The sequence below is a fragment of the Onychomys torridus genome, chromosome 8, assembly GCF_903995425.1.
Source record: "Onychomys torridus chromosome 8, mOncTor1.1, whole genome shotgun sequence".
In the NCBI taxonomy this organism is placed as follows: domain Eukaryota; kingdom Metazoa; phylum Chordata; class Mammalia; order Rodentia; family Cricetidae; genus Onychomys; species Onychomys torridus.
The window spans coordinates 49,927,537-49,941,443 of record NC_050450.1 but is presented as its reverse complement, the minus strand read 5'-3'; the positions used below and the strand labels follow the sequence as shown (position 1 = coordinate 49,941,443).

The 13,907-nt window shown below is 41.7% G+C and overlaps 1 protein-coding gene across 2 annotated transcripts in view; it reads left to right on the top strand.

Annotated features, from left to right (window-relative positions):
- The window catches only part of Ulk2 (unc-51 like autophagy activating kinase 2), an 88,554-nt gene that overhangs the window by 54,937 nt on the left and 19,710 nt on the right, over positions 1-13,907 (top strand). For both annotated transcript variants that reach the window (XM_036195665.1, XM_036195666.1), the window contains 5 exons: positions 2,657-2,802; positions 6,033-6,113; positions 7,417-7,703; positions 8,000-8,187; positions 8,789-8,892. In XM_036195665.1, the coding sequence (XP_036051558.1) occupies positions 2,657-2,802; positions 6,033-6,113; positions 7,417-7,703; positions 8,000-8,187; positions 8,789-8,892 (806 nt within the window). The remainder of the gene's footprint in view (positions 1-2,656; positions 2,803-6,032; positions 6,114-7,416; positions 7,704-7,999; positions 8,188-8,788; positions 8,893-13,907) is intronic.

Below are 13,907 nucleotides of genomic sequence, written 5' to 3'. Positions count from 1 at the left end.
CATGGTGAATCTTTGTCTGAGAAGAAAAAATAACAAGGGAAGAAGGCTTTCGGTTTCAGCAGATTTTTTATGTGTTGTGTGCTTGTTCTACATCTGAGACCACCTCCCTCCCTGAAGGTGATAGTAAAGACCAACTCCATGAACACAAGTAAGATAATGAGATGTTTCCTGGTGACAGATGTCACTAAATTTCTAGTAAACAAAGATGATGACAGAATTCCTACTTCCTCAGAGCAGAAGTGTGCGTGTAATCAAGATTCTGACGGGATGGAAATCACTGTGCCCTATATAGTCCTAAATCTCAGAGAATTTGGTAGCATGGAAGGAGGAAATAACACTGCAGTTCTAGCAACTTATTCTTAATGTATCTGTACATGGTCAGATTCATATTCTCCATAAACAGTCTTTGAATATGACATAGCTTATTGTTACAATAGTGAAAGGGGGAAATAAGCCAGTGTCCACCAGTGTTTTCATACTGATTATTGTACTCCATCTACGACAATAGAAAAATATGTACCTTCTATTCGATCTGACATAAAGAAGTTCCCAAGGTATAATATAAAATGAAAAAAATGTGATTTTTAGCCAGGCAGTGGTGGTGCATGCCTTTAATCCCAGCATTTGGGAGGCAGAAGCAGATGGATCTCTGTGAGTTTGAGGCCAGCCTGGTCTACAAAGTGAGTTCCAGGACAAGCCAGGACTGTTAAACAGAGAAACCCTGTCTCCAAAAACAAAAAGTGTGGTTTTTGGATCCCTTCATAGACCCCATAGGTCAAAACTGCTTGATAATAAGACTAGGATATGGCTTGCTTTTCTCATTGTGTTGATGTATGCATTATGGTGAAGAAAGGAAAAATGAATAAAACTGCTGTGTCTTAACATGAATCAAGGTAATGACCTACAAGTGTACTGTTAGTCTTTGTGATCTCTGCAGCCACATACAAAGACTGTCTTCAACAAAGCAGCAAAAGCTAGTCTTTGAAAATCACAACCCTAGGGTAGATAGGCTACCCAGTATGCTTGTGCTTCAGCATGTTTGTAGTATATTAGATAGTTACATTAGGAAAAACATTGCATGATTGGATTGCCAGCTAAACTAGCCCCCTTTTCACTGAGCACTCTTTATTTTAAAGAATGACAAACTATGGTATGGGAGTAGAGCAGCCATTTTGTCAGAAATGAACTAAGTTTTTCTACTTGGAAGAAAACAATGAGGATAAATACCAATAATGAGTTTTCAAACAAAACCAGACCTCTGGAAAACATACTCACCACTGTAATGCTGACAGGTATTGTTAGTTTTTGCTCTGATATTTCTGTATGATTGATGGTGACATTTTTTTAGATTTATGTGTGTGAATGTTTTGCCTGCATGTATGTTTGTGCACCACTTATGTGCCTAGATGCCCTTGGATGTGGAAGAGAGTGAAGGTGTTCAGTCCTCTGGAACTGAGTTACAGATGGTTGTGAACTGCCATGTGGGTGCTTTAACTTGAATCCTTGTCCTCTGCAAGAGCAAAAAATGCTCTTAACCAGTGAGCCATCTTTCCAGCTCCATATCAGTGACATTTTGGTATGAATGTGGCCCTTTGATATTGTGTAATGTGTCAGTATTTGGATTATCTGCATAATCAGTGGAACAGTATTATCCAAATTGTGTTAAAAATGATGCACAAATTAAAGATTTATTCTAAGTGCCAATACTTTTCAGAAGAATGAACTTTAATGTTAAATATTCATGGATAGTTTCACATTGTAGCTAACTCTTTAGAAATCACTACTTGCTTAGTATCAAAGAAGAGTATCACAGTTATCTGAAAAGGCTACCAAAATATGTTTGCTTCTCTAGGACATACCTGTGTAAATTTGTCCTCTTCATATATCACTCAAAATAACATAGAGTGTAACAGCTTGATTGCAGAAGCAATTATAAACATTCAAACATCTTCTATTAAGCCGGTTACTAGAGATTTTCAGAAGTGTAAAATACCATGCTTCCCTCTAATTTACTTTCTTGGAAAATATATTTACCATTGTAATATTAGGTTAAATGTAATATGTTCATTATTTTTTTAATTTAAAAGCTTTGTTTATATATAATAAATAACAAGATATAGAAGTTAATAAAAGCTGTCTGGAAGCTAAATAGTTTTTCAGAGGATAAAAGAATCTGGACCTGAGTCCAGATTGACAATGATTAGTATGTCATGTGTTACTCATTGATTAAAAGCTGATAGTAGTGTTATGCATTCAGGGCATTAGTGAGCTCAGGAAGGATACACCAGAAACTAAGAATAGTGGTAACCTTCATAATAAGGGTGGAGAAGCATGAAGAATTGGGTAGAAAAAGACAAGAGAAGAAACTATCATTTTACTACTATTTCTTTCTTTTTTTTTCTTGAGACCAGATCTCGTTGTGTAGTCCTGGACTCTGTGTCCACCTGCCTCAGCCTCCTAAGTGTTAAAGGCATGTGCCACCACACCTGGCTCGTTTTACATTTTTCATTTTTGTTCCTTGTAACCATTATGTGTTTTATGTTTTAAAACTATTCTACATGGAATGCTGTCTGGAGTTATCAGAAAAAAAAGTGTCAGAAATAAAGTTCTGACTGGAGTCCTGTCAGATAGGAAATAATTCTCTTTTTCTTTTCAGATCTGCAGTAGTCCGAAGGTCTAACACCAGCCCCCTGGGCTTCCCCCGGGTCGGGTCCTGCTCTCCGGTACCAGCAGAAGCAGTGCAGACAGGAGGCCGAAGACTCTCGACTGGCTCCTCCAGGCCTTACTCACCATCCCCTTTGGGTGAGGAGAATTGAATGCAGTCATTTCTAACCTGATTTTTCCCTGGAACAAATTTGATATAGCACATTCTTTTTTTTTTTTTTTTAAATTGGCCATTCAGTTCTTTGTTAGACCATCAGGTGTTTTAGACAGACACAGTATCACAGCTTCACAGAGTTAAACAAATGCAACATAAACAAAAGCAATACACCTTAAAATAATATTCTGCAACAGAGAAAGAACAAAAGGAAAAAATCCTGTATTGTTACAGGGTTTTACACAATGTTGAATGCTTTCTCTATTCTTGGAGGAGGTCTGGCTGGCTGGCATGGATTCTCCCATGAAGTCTGGTTACTGCGTTGTAGCTTGGCTTTTTTTTCTTTAATGCCGAATGCCTTTTATTGAAGGAGGGAGGAGGTCTTAAATACAGGCTTATTTAAGATATACAGCACAATGGGAGAACCCTGGAGGGCAGAAATTCGTTACCGATGTTTTACAATCTTGCATCTAAGCTGTTAACGCCTAAATTATAGCACATTCTTAAGGAATACTGAGTGATAATAGTAGTGCTTTTAAGCTGATTATAGGACATACTCTGCTGTGGAGTAATTCTCTTTGTACACTGTGAAGATTTGTTGCTGTGATTGATTTAATAAAAAAGCTGACTAGCCAATAGCTAGACAGGATTTTCAGGGCAGAAGACTCTGGGAAGAAGGACAGAGTCCTGTGGAGATGAACATGCCATGCTAATAAAGGTACAGCCACGTGGCAGGGTGTAAAGGAATATGGGTTAATTTAAGAATTAGTTAGTAACAAGCATGAGCTATTGGCTGAGTGTTTATAATTAATATAAGCCTCTGTGTGGTGATTTGGGAAGTGGCTGCCAGGTATTTGAGAGTTTCTGGCAGGACAGAAACTTATACCTGCAATACTCTATCCTTTGTACTGCATTCTACTCCCAACTTCACCTTAAAAATCTCAATGCTGGCCAGATGTGGTGGTGCACACCTGTAATCCCAGCCTTGGAAGGCAGACAAAGTAGATTCCGTTTTGCTTCTCCCTAGCAAGCTGGTGACTTCTGGATTTGATTGGGAGACTGTGCTTCAAAGAATAAGGAGGAAGAGTGAGCAAGAGAGACACATAGAGAAAAGGAAAAATAAAATTTCTAATCTGTATGATGACTATTGGAAATATAAATGTATCTTTTTTTCCCTTCAGAGCTGAGGACTGAACCCAGGGCCTGGTGCTAAATCCCCAACCCCACAAATGTATTTTTTATCTCAAACGTGTCTTCATCCTCTGGTTAGCCTAAGCCCTGGGTTAAAAAACATCAGATGTTTTCCCTACTTAACACTCAGATGAGTGAAGATTAATTAAAATGCAATAGCCCTGGATCACATTCACCAGAAGCTTTCTGGCTCAGAGTGATAATATGTCAGCAACTTTGTTACAAATCTTCCTGTATGTATGTATTTATTTAAGTATATAGTGTTCTATCTGCATGCATACCTGCAAGCGAGAAGAGGGCACCAGATCTTATTACAGATGGTTGTGAGCCACCATGTGGTTACTGGGAATTGAACTCAGGACCTCTGAAGAGCAGTCAGTACTCTTAACCTCTGAGCTATCTCTCCAGCCTCAGATATTCCTACTTTTCCTTGGTGGTTGTTTAAGAAAACCTAAAACAAACAAAAATACCAGAAACCACAGTAAACAGAAAAGTAAACTGCATTTTAAGTGAAATTAAGAAACACAGTTCTGAAGTCAGAGTATATGTAAGGGAGGCCAAAGTACCTAGGTCTGTAGTATCTCCTGCTCAGAGTACCCAGACGTCATCTGTCGTCATCTGTCGTCAGAATCCAGCAATTTGCTGATACTGTGTTTTTAAGTTTTCAGTTAGGGACTGAGAAGACAGCTCAGTGGGTAAAGTGCTTTCCACATAAGCATGAGGATCTGGATTAGAATTTCCAGCACCCATGTAAAAGCAGCACACATCTGTGACCCCAGCACTGGGGATAAGCAGGGTGAGTGGATACCAGGGGCTGGTTGGCAAGGTAAGAGACCCTGTCTCAAAAAACGAGGAAGAGAGTCATAAAAGACAGCAGCATCAGCTTCTGGCATCCATATTTATGTAACACACACACACACACACACACACACACACACACACACACAAACAAAATTGAAAGAGCCTCATCACCCATTCTGTTTTTACCATATATATATATATATATATATCCAAACCAAATGGTGGCCTCGCTTCACTCCTGCAGGTGCCACTGGAGCATGCTGTCTATGGTCTGCAAAGACAAGATCCAACGTTATCCTTAAAACTAGAAGGGCCCATTCCTTACCACTTGACAGAGCCCTTTCCGTTATAGACAAGTCTTTTTTTTTTTTTTTTGGTTTTTCAAGACAGGGTTTCTCTGTGTAGCTTTGTGCCTTTCCTGGAACTCGCTTTGTAGACCAGGCTAGCCTTGAACTCACAGAGATCCGCCTGCCTCTGCCTCCCGAGTGCTGGGATTACAGGCGTTCGAAACCACGGCCCAGTCAATAGACAAGTCTTGTGTCTGGTAAACACCCTGAAACTCCTTGCTCATGGCAGTTTGTGTTCACAGGAAGGTAGATGAAAAGAAAGTATTGTGTATCCAGGAGATTGATTGGGGAACCACCTGTAAAGGCTAAGGGGAGGGTCAAGAGGAAGCAGAGAAAGCTTCAGACCAAGGTACAGATTTGACACCAGGGAGAGGAGGGAAAAAAATCAAGAAAGAAGAACGAGTCTCAGACTATAGCAAAGTCTGTAAAGTTTTATCCAGACTACAAGAATAGCCCTAAGCACTGAGTTGTCAGATGAATTCCTTGACCTATTCAACAGGCCTAAATTTGCCATTGGTTGGTAGCAGCTTTCAGGAGCCTGACCTCAGCTCAAATGTGATATAAAAGGACAGCAACTAGACTATCTGTCAGCTGGACCCTGCAACCCACAAGCCCACATTTATCCAAACTCTGGAACTTCCGTTACATCAACCTACCTGTTGGGGGCATTAATTTGTTTTATATATAATACTTTTAAAATCTCAGCCTTCCTGGCACCTAGAACACTGATTAGGTATATTAAATCTTTGCCAATTAGAATTATATAAACTATTACAGACTGAGCAGCGTGTGTGTGTGTGTGTGTGTGTGTGTGTTGTCCATTTCTATCTTTCATTGTTTTTGAAATTTTTTCTTCTTATTTGTTTCATTTCTAGTTGGTACCATTCCTGAACAGTTCAGTCAGTGCTGCTGTGGGCATCCTCAGGGCCATGAAGCCAGGAGTAGACACTCCTCAGGTAGGAAAATATATTGTATTATGAGTGGATTTGAATTATATTTTTCCAGTCTTCTTAAAAGAACAGAATTGCCGGGCGGTGGTGACACACACCTTTAATCCCAGCACTCGGGAGGCAGAGGCAGGCAGATCTCTGTGAGTTCGAGGCCAGTTTGGTCTTCAAAGCTAGTTCCAGGAAAGGCGCAAAGCTACACAGAGAAACCCTGTCTTGAAAAACCAAAAAAAAGAAAAGGAAAAAAACAGGGTTTTTCTGTTTAGTTCAAGATATGCTGGGCAGTGGTGGCACATGCCTCTGATCCCATCACTTGCAAGGCAGAACCAGGCAGATCTCTGTGAGTTCGAGGCCAGCCTAGTCTACAGAGCAAAATCCAGGACAGGCACCAAATCTACACAGAGAAACCCTGTCTCAAAAAAAAAAAAAAAAAAAAAAAAATCGCCCGGCGGTTTGTGGCGCACACCTTTAATCCCAGCACTTGGGAGGCAGAGGCAGGAGGATCTTTGTGAGTTCGAGACCAGTCTGGTCTACCAAGCGAAATCCAGGAAAGGTGCAAAGCTACACAGAGAAACCCTGTCTTGAAAAAAAAAAAACAAAAAACAAAACAAAAAAATCCATATTTAGTTTAGGCTGTCTTGGAACTGTCACTATGTAGACTAGGCTGGCCTTGAACTCACAGAGATCTGCCTCCAGAGTGCTGGATTAAAAGCGCCTAGCCTCCAATGGTATTTTTATGTTGTTGTAATTATTGGATGGCTTGTTATTTAATTGGATTTTTTATTTGCTTCTTTGAGATAGGATCTTGTTAATGTAGTCCCAGGCTGGCTTTGAACCTGAGATCCTCTTACTTTAGCCTCTCAACTTTGGCATTACAAGTGTGCACCACCAAACCTGGCTTTAGTGTCTGTCTTTAGAAGATAATACTTTGGGCACTAGGAATACTTTCGTGCTCTTAATGTCATAACCAAATTAGTAATAGTTTGGTTTGCAAGAAACTTTAGAGAATGTCTTAGTGGAACTTAGGTATTAGTGACCTTTTCTGGGCAACAACATGATTTATGCACGAAAGGGATGCCTAGTCTCTGAGGTAGAAGTGTTGCTTGCCTGCCTGTCTCTCTCCACGTCTCAGACAATGTGGAGGATAAGGACCGACACCTGAGGCTGCCCCTCTGGCCTCTACATGCATACTCCATAATACACTCAACTGCCCTTGGACACGCACATTGACACAGACTGCCTCTCTTATTTCCTGTGTTCTATCTCTGCACTCTCTGTGGGTTTTAATGTTGCCTTCTTTTTGTTTTGATAGGTTCTCCAGTGCCACAGACCCAGTCACCACAGTCACTCTTACTGGGTGCTAGACTGCAGAGCGCCCCCACCCTCACTGATATCTATCAGAACAAGCAGAAGCTGAGAAAACAACACTCTGACCCCGTGTGTCCATCCCATGCGGGAGCTGGGTATAGTTACTCACCTCAGCCTAGTCGGCCTGGCAGCCTTGGAACCTCTCCCACCAAGCACATGGGGTCCTCTCCACGGAGTTCTGACTGGTTCTTTAAAACTCCTTTGCCAACCATCATTGGCTCTCCTACTAAGGTGTGTTTCTTAAGCCCTTTTATACTTCTGAACTGGTACTTGATGAAAGGATTCATTGTGAGAATAGTTACAATTGTAGTGAACAGTTACTGGGTTGGGGCTTTCCTTTCATAAAAGGAAATTGAGCCTAAAGAGCTTAAAGGAACAGCCCAACACTACACATGTTATAAATACAAAGCCAGTATCTGAATCCACATATAAGTCCCAAAGCTATACTCATGACCAGTGTACCATATAGTCTGTTGATTCTGAACATTTTGTGTATCATATTAACTAGCGTATATATGTTTCTTTAGACTACAGCTCCTTTCAAAATCCCTAAAACACAAGCATCTTCTAACTTGTTAGCCTTGGTTACTCGTCATGGGCCTGCTGAAAGCCAGTCCAAAGATGGAAATGACCCTCGTGAATGTTCCCATTGCCTCTTAGTACAAGGAAGTGAGAAGCAACGATCTGAGCTACAGAGCAAGGCCGTATTTGGCAGGTAAAAGACTATTTTCTCTTTACCCTTTAACATGAAAACTAATCAATAAATCAATGTGTTCTGTTGTAAAAGCAATGAGATACATTAGTTTAGTAGGTGGTTTATGCCATGTGATTAATAATATGTACCATATACATTTGGAATAAGTCAGGGAGAAGAGGGTTTATTTGGCTTATACTTTCACATCACTGTTCATCACTGAAGGAAGTCAGGACAGGAACTTAAACAGGAGCTGATGCAGAGGCCATGGAGCGGTGCTGCTTACTGGCTTGCTCTCCATGACTTACTCAGCCTGCTCTGTTGTAGACCCCAGGACCACCAGCCCAGGGATGGCCCTCTCCACCGTATGCCGATCACTAATTGAGAAAATGCCTTACAGCTGGATCTCATGGCGGCATTTCCTCAACTGAGGCTTTTTCCTAATGACTTTAGCCTATATCAAGTTGACACACAAAACCAGCCAGTACAGAGCTCTTCCTGAGTTTCTTAAATAAACTATTTATTTTATTTTGTTTAGAGAAGTTTATTTATACCCTGAATTTATTTTTAGTCAGTTTTTGAAAAGGTGTTTTTCTATTATTCACATCACTGTTCTTTTCAGATCTGTCAGTACTGGGAAGTTATCAGACCAACAAGTAAAGGCACCTTTAGGTGGACACCAGGGCAGTGCAGATAGCTTAAATACAGAACGACCAATGGATATAGGTAAGAAAATTTTCTTAATTTGTCAACAGGTAATTGGTTAGCATATGCATAATTTATTACTTTATAATAAAGTGTCACAAGCTTAGTGGCTTAAAACAGCACAAATATGTATTCTTATATAGTTGTAAAGGTCATTCCTGTCATCCCATCTTCCTTCTCACTACCCATCCAAACAAATCTTACTCAGTATCTTGATGAGCAATACTCTATGATTGGAAGATTTGTGACCAAAATGGTGTTGTCAGTAGGATTGTCCTGGCCAAAGTTCCCTAAGCACAGTGCCTCCAAGCCTTTTTCTTTAAAAGCAGCTGAATCCCAGAAAGATCCAATCACTAAGGCCCCTGAAACTCCAGGGCATGTATCTATTGACCACTCCTTTCTAGATTATCTGAACTGATTATCAAAAAAAATCAACAACAAATAATCAGAAAAACACCAGGGAGATTCCATGCCCTTTTCCCATGCTTGTTTACAATTAAAATTTCTGGAATATATTCTAGAAATACCTAAGTACTATATACACCCAAATTTTGCAATCTATCATAAACTTCTTGTTTTCTCTGTTTTTTTTGTTTGTTTGTTTGTTTTTTGTTTCTTTGAGACAGGGTTACCCTTCATAGCCCTGGCTATCCTGGAACTTACTGTAGAGATGAAGCTGGCCTAAAACTCAGTGATCCACTTGCCTTTGCCTCTTGAATGTACTAGGATTAAAGGCTTGTGCCACCATGCCCTGCTCTCTATTGTCTTTATTGAATCCTAAAAAATACCTTGGGCCAACAAATTACCTGCTTGTATTTGTTTCCTGTTTATTCATTCAGTTAGTTAGTTATTTTGGTTTTTTGAGACAGAGTTTCTCTGTGTGGTTTTGGTACCTGTCCTGTATCTGGCTCTGTAGACCAGACTGGCCTCAGACTCACAGAGATCTGCCTGCCTCTGCCTCCTGAGTCCTGGTATTATTGGCCTGGCTGTTTTCTTATTTACCATTTCAGGTTGTCTTTAGTTGCTTCTGTGGATTTGCATTTCCATCTAATGTTATTTTCTTATTTTGTTTGAGGTGTATGAATGTTTTGCCTTTATGTATGTATGTGCACCATGTTTGTGCATGTTGCACATGGGTTACAAATGGTTGTGAGTCACCATGTGAGTTTTGGAAACCAAACCCAGGTTCTCTGCAATAGCAACGATTGCTCTTAACTGCTGAGCCGTCTCTCTAGCTCCATGCATGTTATTCTTACACAGTTACTTTTCAAATCATTTGAGAAAGGAGAAGGAGGATGTAGTGGTGTTTCTTAATAACTACATATTTACCTTTCTAATGCACTTTTATTTCTCCCTCACTTAAGTGGATTAGCCTCTGAGTCCAGTTTCTTATGGCTTAAAGAACTTCACTTGGTATTTCTTGTCAGAATACCAAGTCTGCTACTCTTAAACTCTCTTAATTTTTTGTTTACTTAGCAGCATTTTTTTAATATTCCTTTAAAAAAAAATCTATGCCAAGGAGCAGTGGTGCACACCTTTAATCCTAGCACTCAGGAGGCAGAGGCAAGCAAATCTCTGAGTTCAAGACCAGCCTGGTCTACAGAGGGAGTTCCAGGACAGCCAGGACTACACAGAGAACCCCTGTTTTGAAAAACAAAACAAACAAAAAAACATTAAAAAAAAAATCTGTGTGTATATTCATGTTTGTGTGAGAATGGAGTCAGAAGACACTTGGTGCCCTTCTTCACTTCTCTGTGTTGGAGGCCGTCTCGTTCAATGTGGTCTATACTAGGCTGACTGCCCATGAGTTTCCAGGGATTCTCGCGATTCCACCTCCCACTCACTGCAGGAGCACTGGGATGCCAGGCATGCTCAGCTTTGTGTGAGGTCTAAGGATCCAACTCAGGGTAGTGTAGTAAGTGCTTTACCCACTGAAACATCTCCAGTAGGAAGTATGTCGATGTAACCTCAGGTCAAAGATTACTCTTTTTTTATTCTTATGCAGATGAGGATATAGCCCAGCTCTTGGATTCACTTCTGAAGAATTTTCTAGATAAAGATTTTTTTTTGTTAAATAACAATTCTTTATTATGTCTTTGGGAATTTCACATCATGTACCCCAATTCTGCTCACCTCCCAGTCCCTCTATATCTGACCCTCACACCTGCAGCACCTCCCAAAAGAATCTTTCCCCCGCAAAAAATTAATTAAAAACAAACAAAAAACCACCCCACCTTGCTTCTCTGTTTTTCCCGTCTCTCCAACACCTCTTTATTGGTCCTACTGGCATTGGGAGCTGCAGTGTGTCATTCAGTATGCCCTTTTTGTCCAATCAGCCCCACCCACAAATGTTCATTGCAATGAGTCATTGGTCTGGTTCAAGGCCTCTGGCACCGTCATCACTGGACCCTCACGGAACTCCTCTCAGATATACTGCTCTTGCCCCAATCATAGGGATCCTACAGCTAACATTCCACAGGACCAGTGTGCTCCAGAGGTCACAGATGGGGTAGATGTTAGCATGGGCCAATTCAAAGCCCAGGATGTGGGCCTGGGTGGTAGCTGAGCTGGTCAGTGCAGGCCTCTGGGACTGCCCCACTCAGGCAAGTGGCAGGGCCAATTCTCCCCTGAGGGGCAAGGCCAGATCTGCTGCAGTGTCCAGCAAGGGGCAGTGCCAGTGAAGGGCAGGGCTAGCTCAGCACAGCCCCCAGACTCCAATATGCCATGCGCTGGCCCCAACCCCAGTGGCTACATGGGCCACAGCCATCAACACAGTTCCCAGCTGCAGCAGGACCACAATATGGCCCTGGGTGGCAGCACAGGCCACTCAGATGGGCATGGCCTCAGCAGCAGCATAGCCTGTGAACACCAGTATGGCCACAGGTTGCATCACAGACTTTGGGCATCCGTATGGTCTTTGGTGGCAACATGGGCCACAGACATCAACACAGATCCTGGTTGCTGTAGGACCACAGACCCAGACATGGTCTTTGGCAGTAGCCTGGGCCTGGATGCCAGCATAGCCCTGGACATCAACATGTTCCCAGGTAATGGCCCAGACCCCAGACATCAGCATGGCCCTTGGGATAAAAGCAGGAGCCACTGTTAACAACACAGTCCCTGGCTGCGGAAGGGACCCCACATGGCTGTTGGCTGAAGCCTGGGCCCAGGCATCACCATGGTACCTTGTGGCAGTGCAGGCCACTCAGATATGTATGGCCTTGGCTGCAGCATGGCCCTCAGACACCAACATGGCCCCAGGTGGTGGTCCAGACCCTGAGTATTTGTATGGTTGTCTGTTTATAATGGGAGCCACAGTCATCGACACAGACCCTGGCTGTGGCAGGGACACAGGTGGCCCCACACTACAGCCTGGGCCTGGATGTCACACAGACCCAGACGTGGCCCTAGGCAGCAGCCCTGGCCCAGGTTGGCAGGCAGGCTGCCCACATCAGCCTGTTCCTCACCGTCCTCACTTCTTGAGTTCTGCCTCTTTCCACAGCACACGAACTGCTCTGCCTCCCTTCCTCTCTACCACATATTTGCTCATTGTAATGGTACCTACCTGCCTGGTGCTGCAAGGCACGGGCAGGCCTGTGGATGTCTCCATCTAGCCCAGACGGTCCAGAGAATATTCTCAGTTGGCAGCTTGCTGTTTCAGCATCGCACTGTCCCACCGTCCTGGGCTCCCACCATTTCTGATTACAAGTTAACTATAACTTTTATGTGGGTTAATTTTGATATGACAAGTTTTTGGGTTTTTTTCTGCTTTCAAGATTTCCTCTTGTGTTTTCACTGTTTCGCTCATGTTTACAGGTAGTTCACTTTGCTGTATGCTGTATAGGGACAGGTAGGGTGTGCGTGCGTGTGTGTGTGCGTGTGTGCGTGTGTGTGTGTGTGTGTGTGTGTGTGTGTGTGTTGCTGAGAACTAAATCTGTAGATATGTTGTACAACAGAATTATATTTACAGCCCCTTGGGTTAACTTTTTAAATGAAATTTGGGTAGTTTTTGCCATCATTCATTGCTTATATTTTCTGTTTCTTTCTCTCTTCTTTTTGTGTTCCATATAAATAATTGTCTCCTTTTCTTCTGAAGCTATGTTCATCATACAATTAACCCTTAAACAATATGTATTTGATCTTTGTGGATCCCCGGATTTTGACAGGAAATTTATAATGATTTGAAAAAATTGACATACCCATGTCAGTTTAAAAATAACAAAAAGTACAAGAAAAAGGTTTTTCATGAGTACATATTTATATAGAGATAAGAATTTTAGATTATTTCCCTAAGCTATATACATCTATTATCAAATATTAAAATTTATTAAAACTTAAATATTAAAAAGCATACATGAAGCCACTCAGTTAAAAGAATTATAGGGGTTGGGGATTTAGCTCAGTTGTAGAGCGCTTAAGGCCCTGGGTTCGGTCCTCAGCTCTGAAAAAAAAAAAAGAGACAAAATAAAAGAATTGTAAATAAAGCATAACTGCATGAATTAGCTAGTGCATGTGTGCCGCTGCTGTTTCTCACAGCTGCCTCTTGTTGCTACTGTGCTGAGGCTGAGTGCACAGTAATCTGCTGACAATGCCTTGTTCCTCTAATGAACAGTTTTTTCTCCATTAAATTGTGCATCACAGTGCTAAAAATAGTCTCTTCAGTGAGTGGTGCTGGACCGCTCTTTCTCACCATATGTGAAAAGTCACTCAGAAAGGATTAAAGTCGACACTTTAGGCATCATATAGGCAAAGAAGTTTTTGGATAGGCTCCCAAAACAGTTCAGGAATTGTATCAAATGAAGAAGCTTCTCCACAGCAAAAGAAACTTGTGATTTGAATCTGAATATCCCCTAAAGATCCATATTTTGAATGATCTAACCAGATGGTGGTTCTGTTGGCAAGGTTCTGGAGACTTGGGGAGGTGGGCATGCCTGCTGCATATGCATTACTGGATGCAGCCATGCATTACTGGGTGCAGATATGTATTACTGGATGCAGATAGGCATACTGGATGCCACCTCTTAGAGGATGTATTA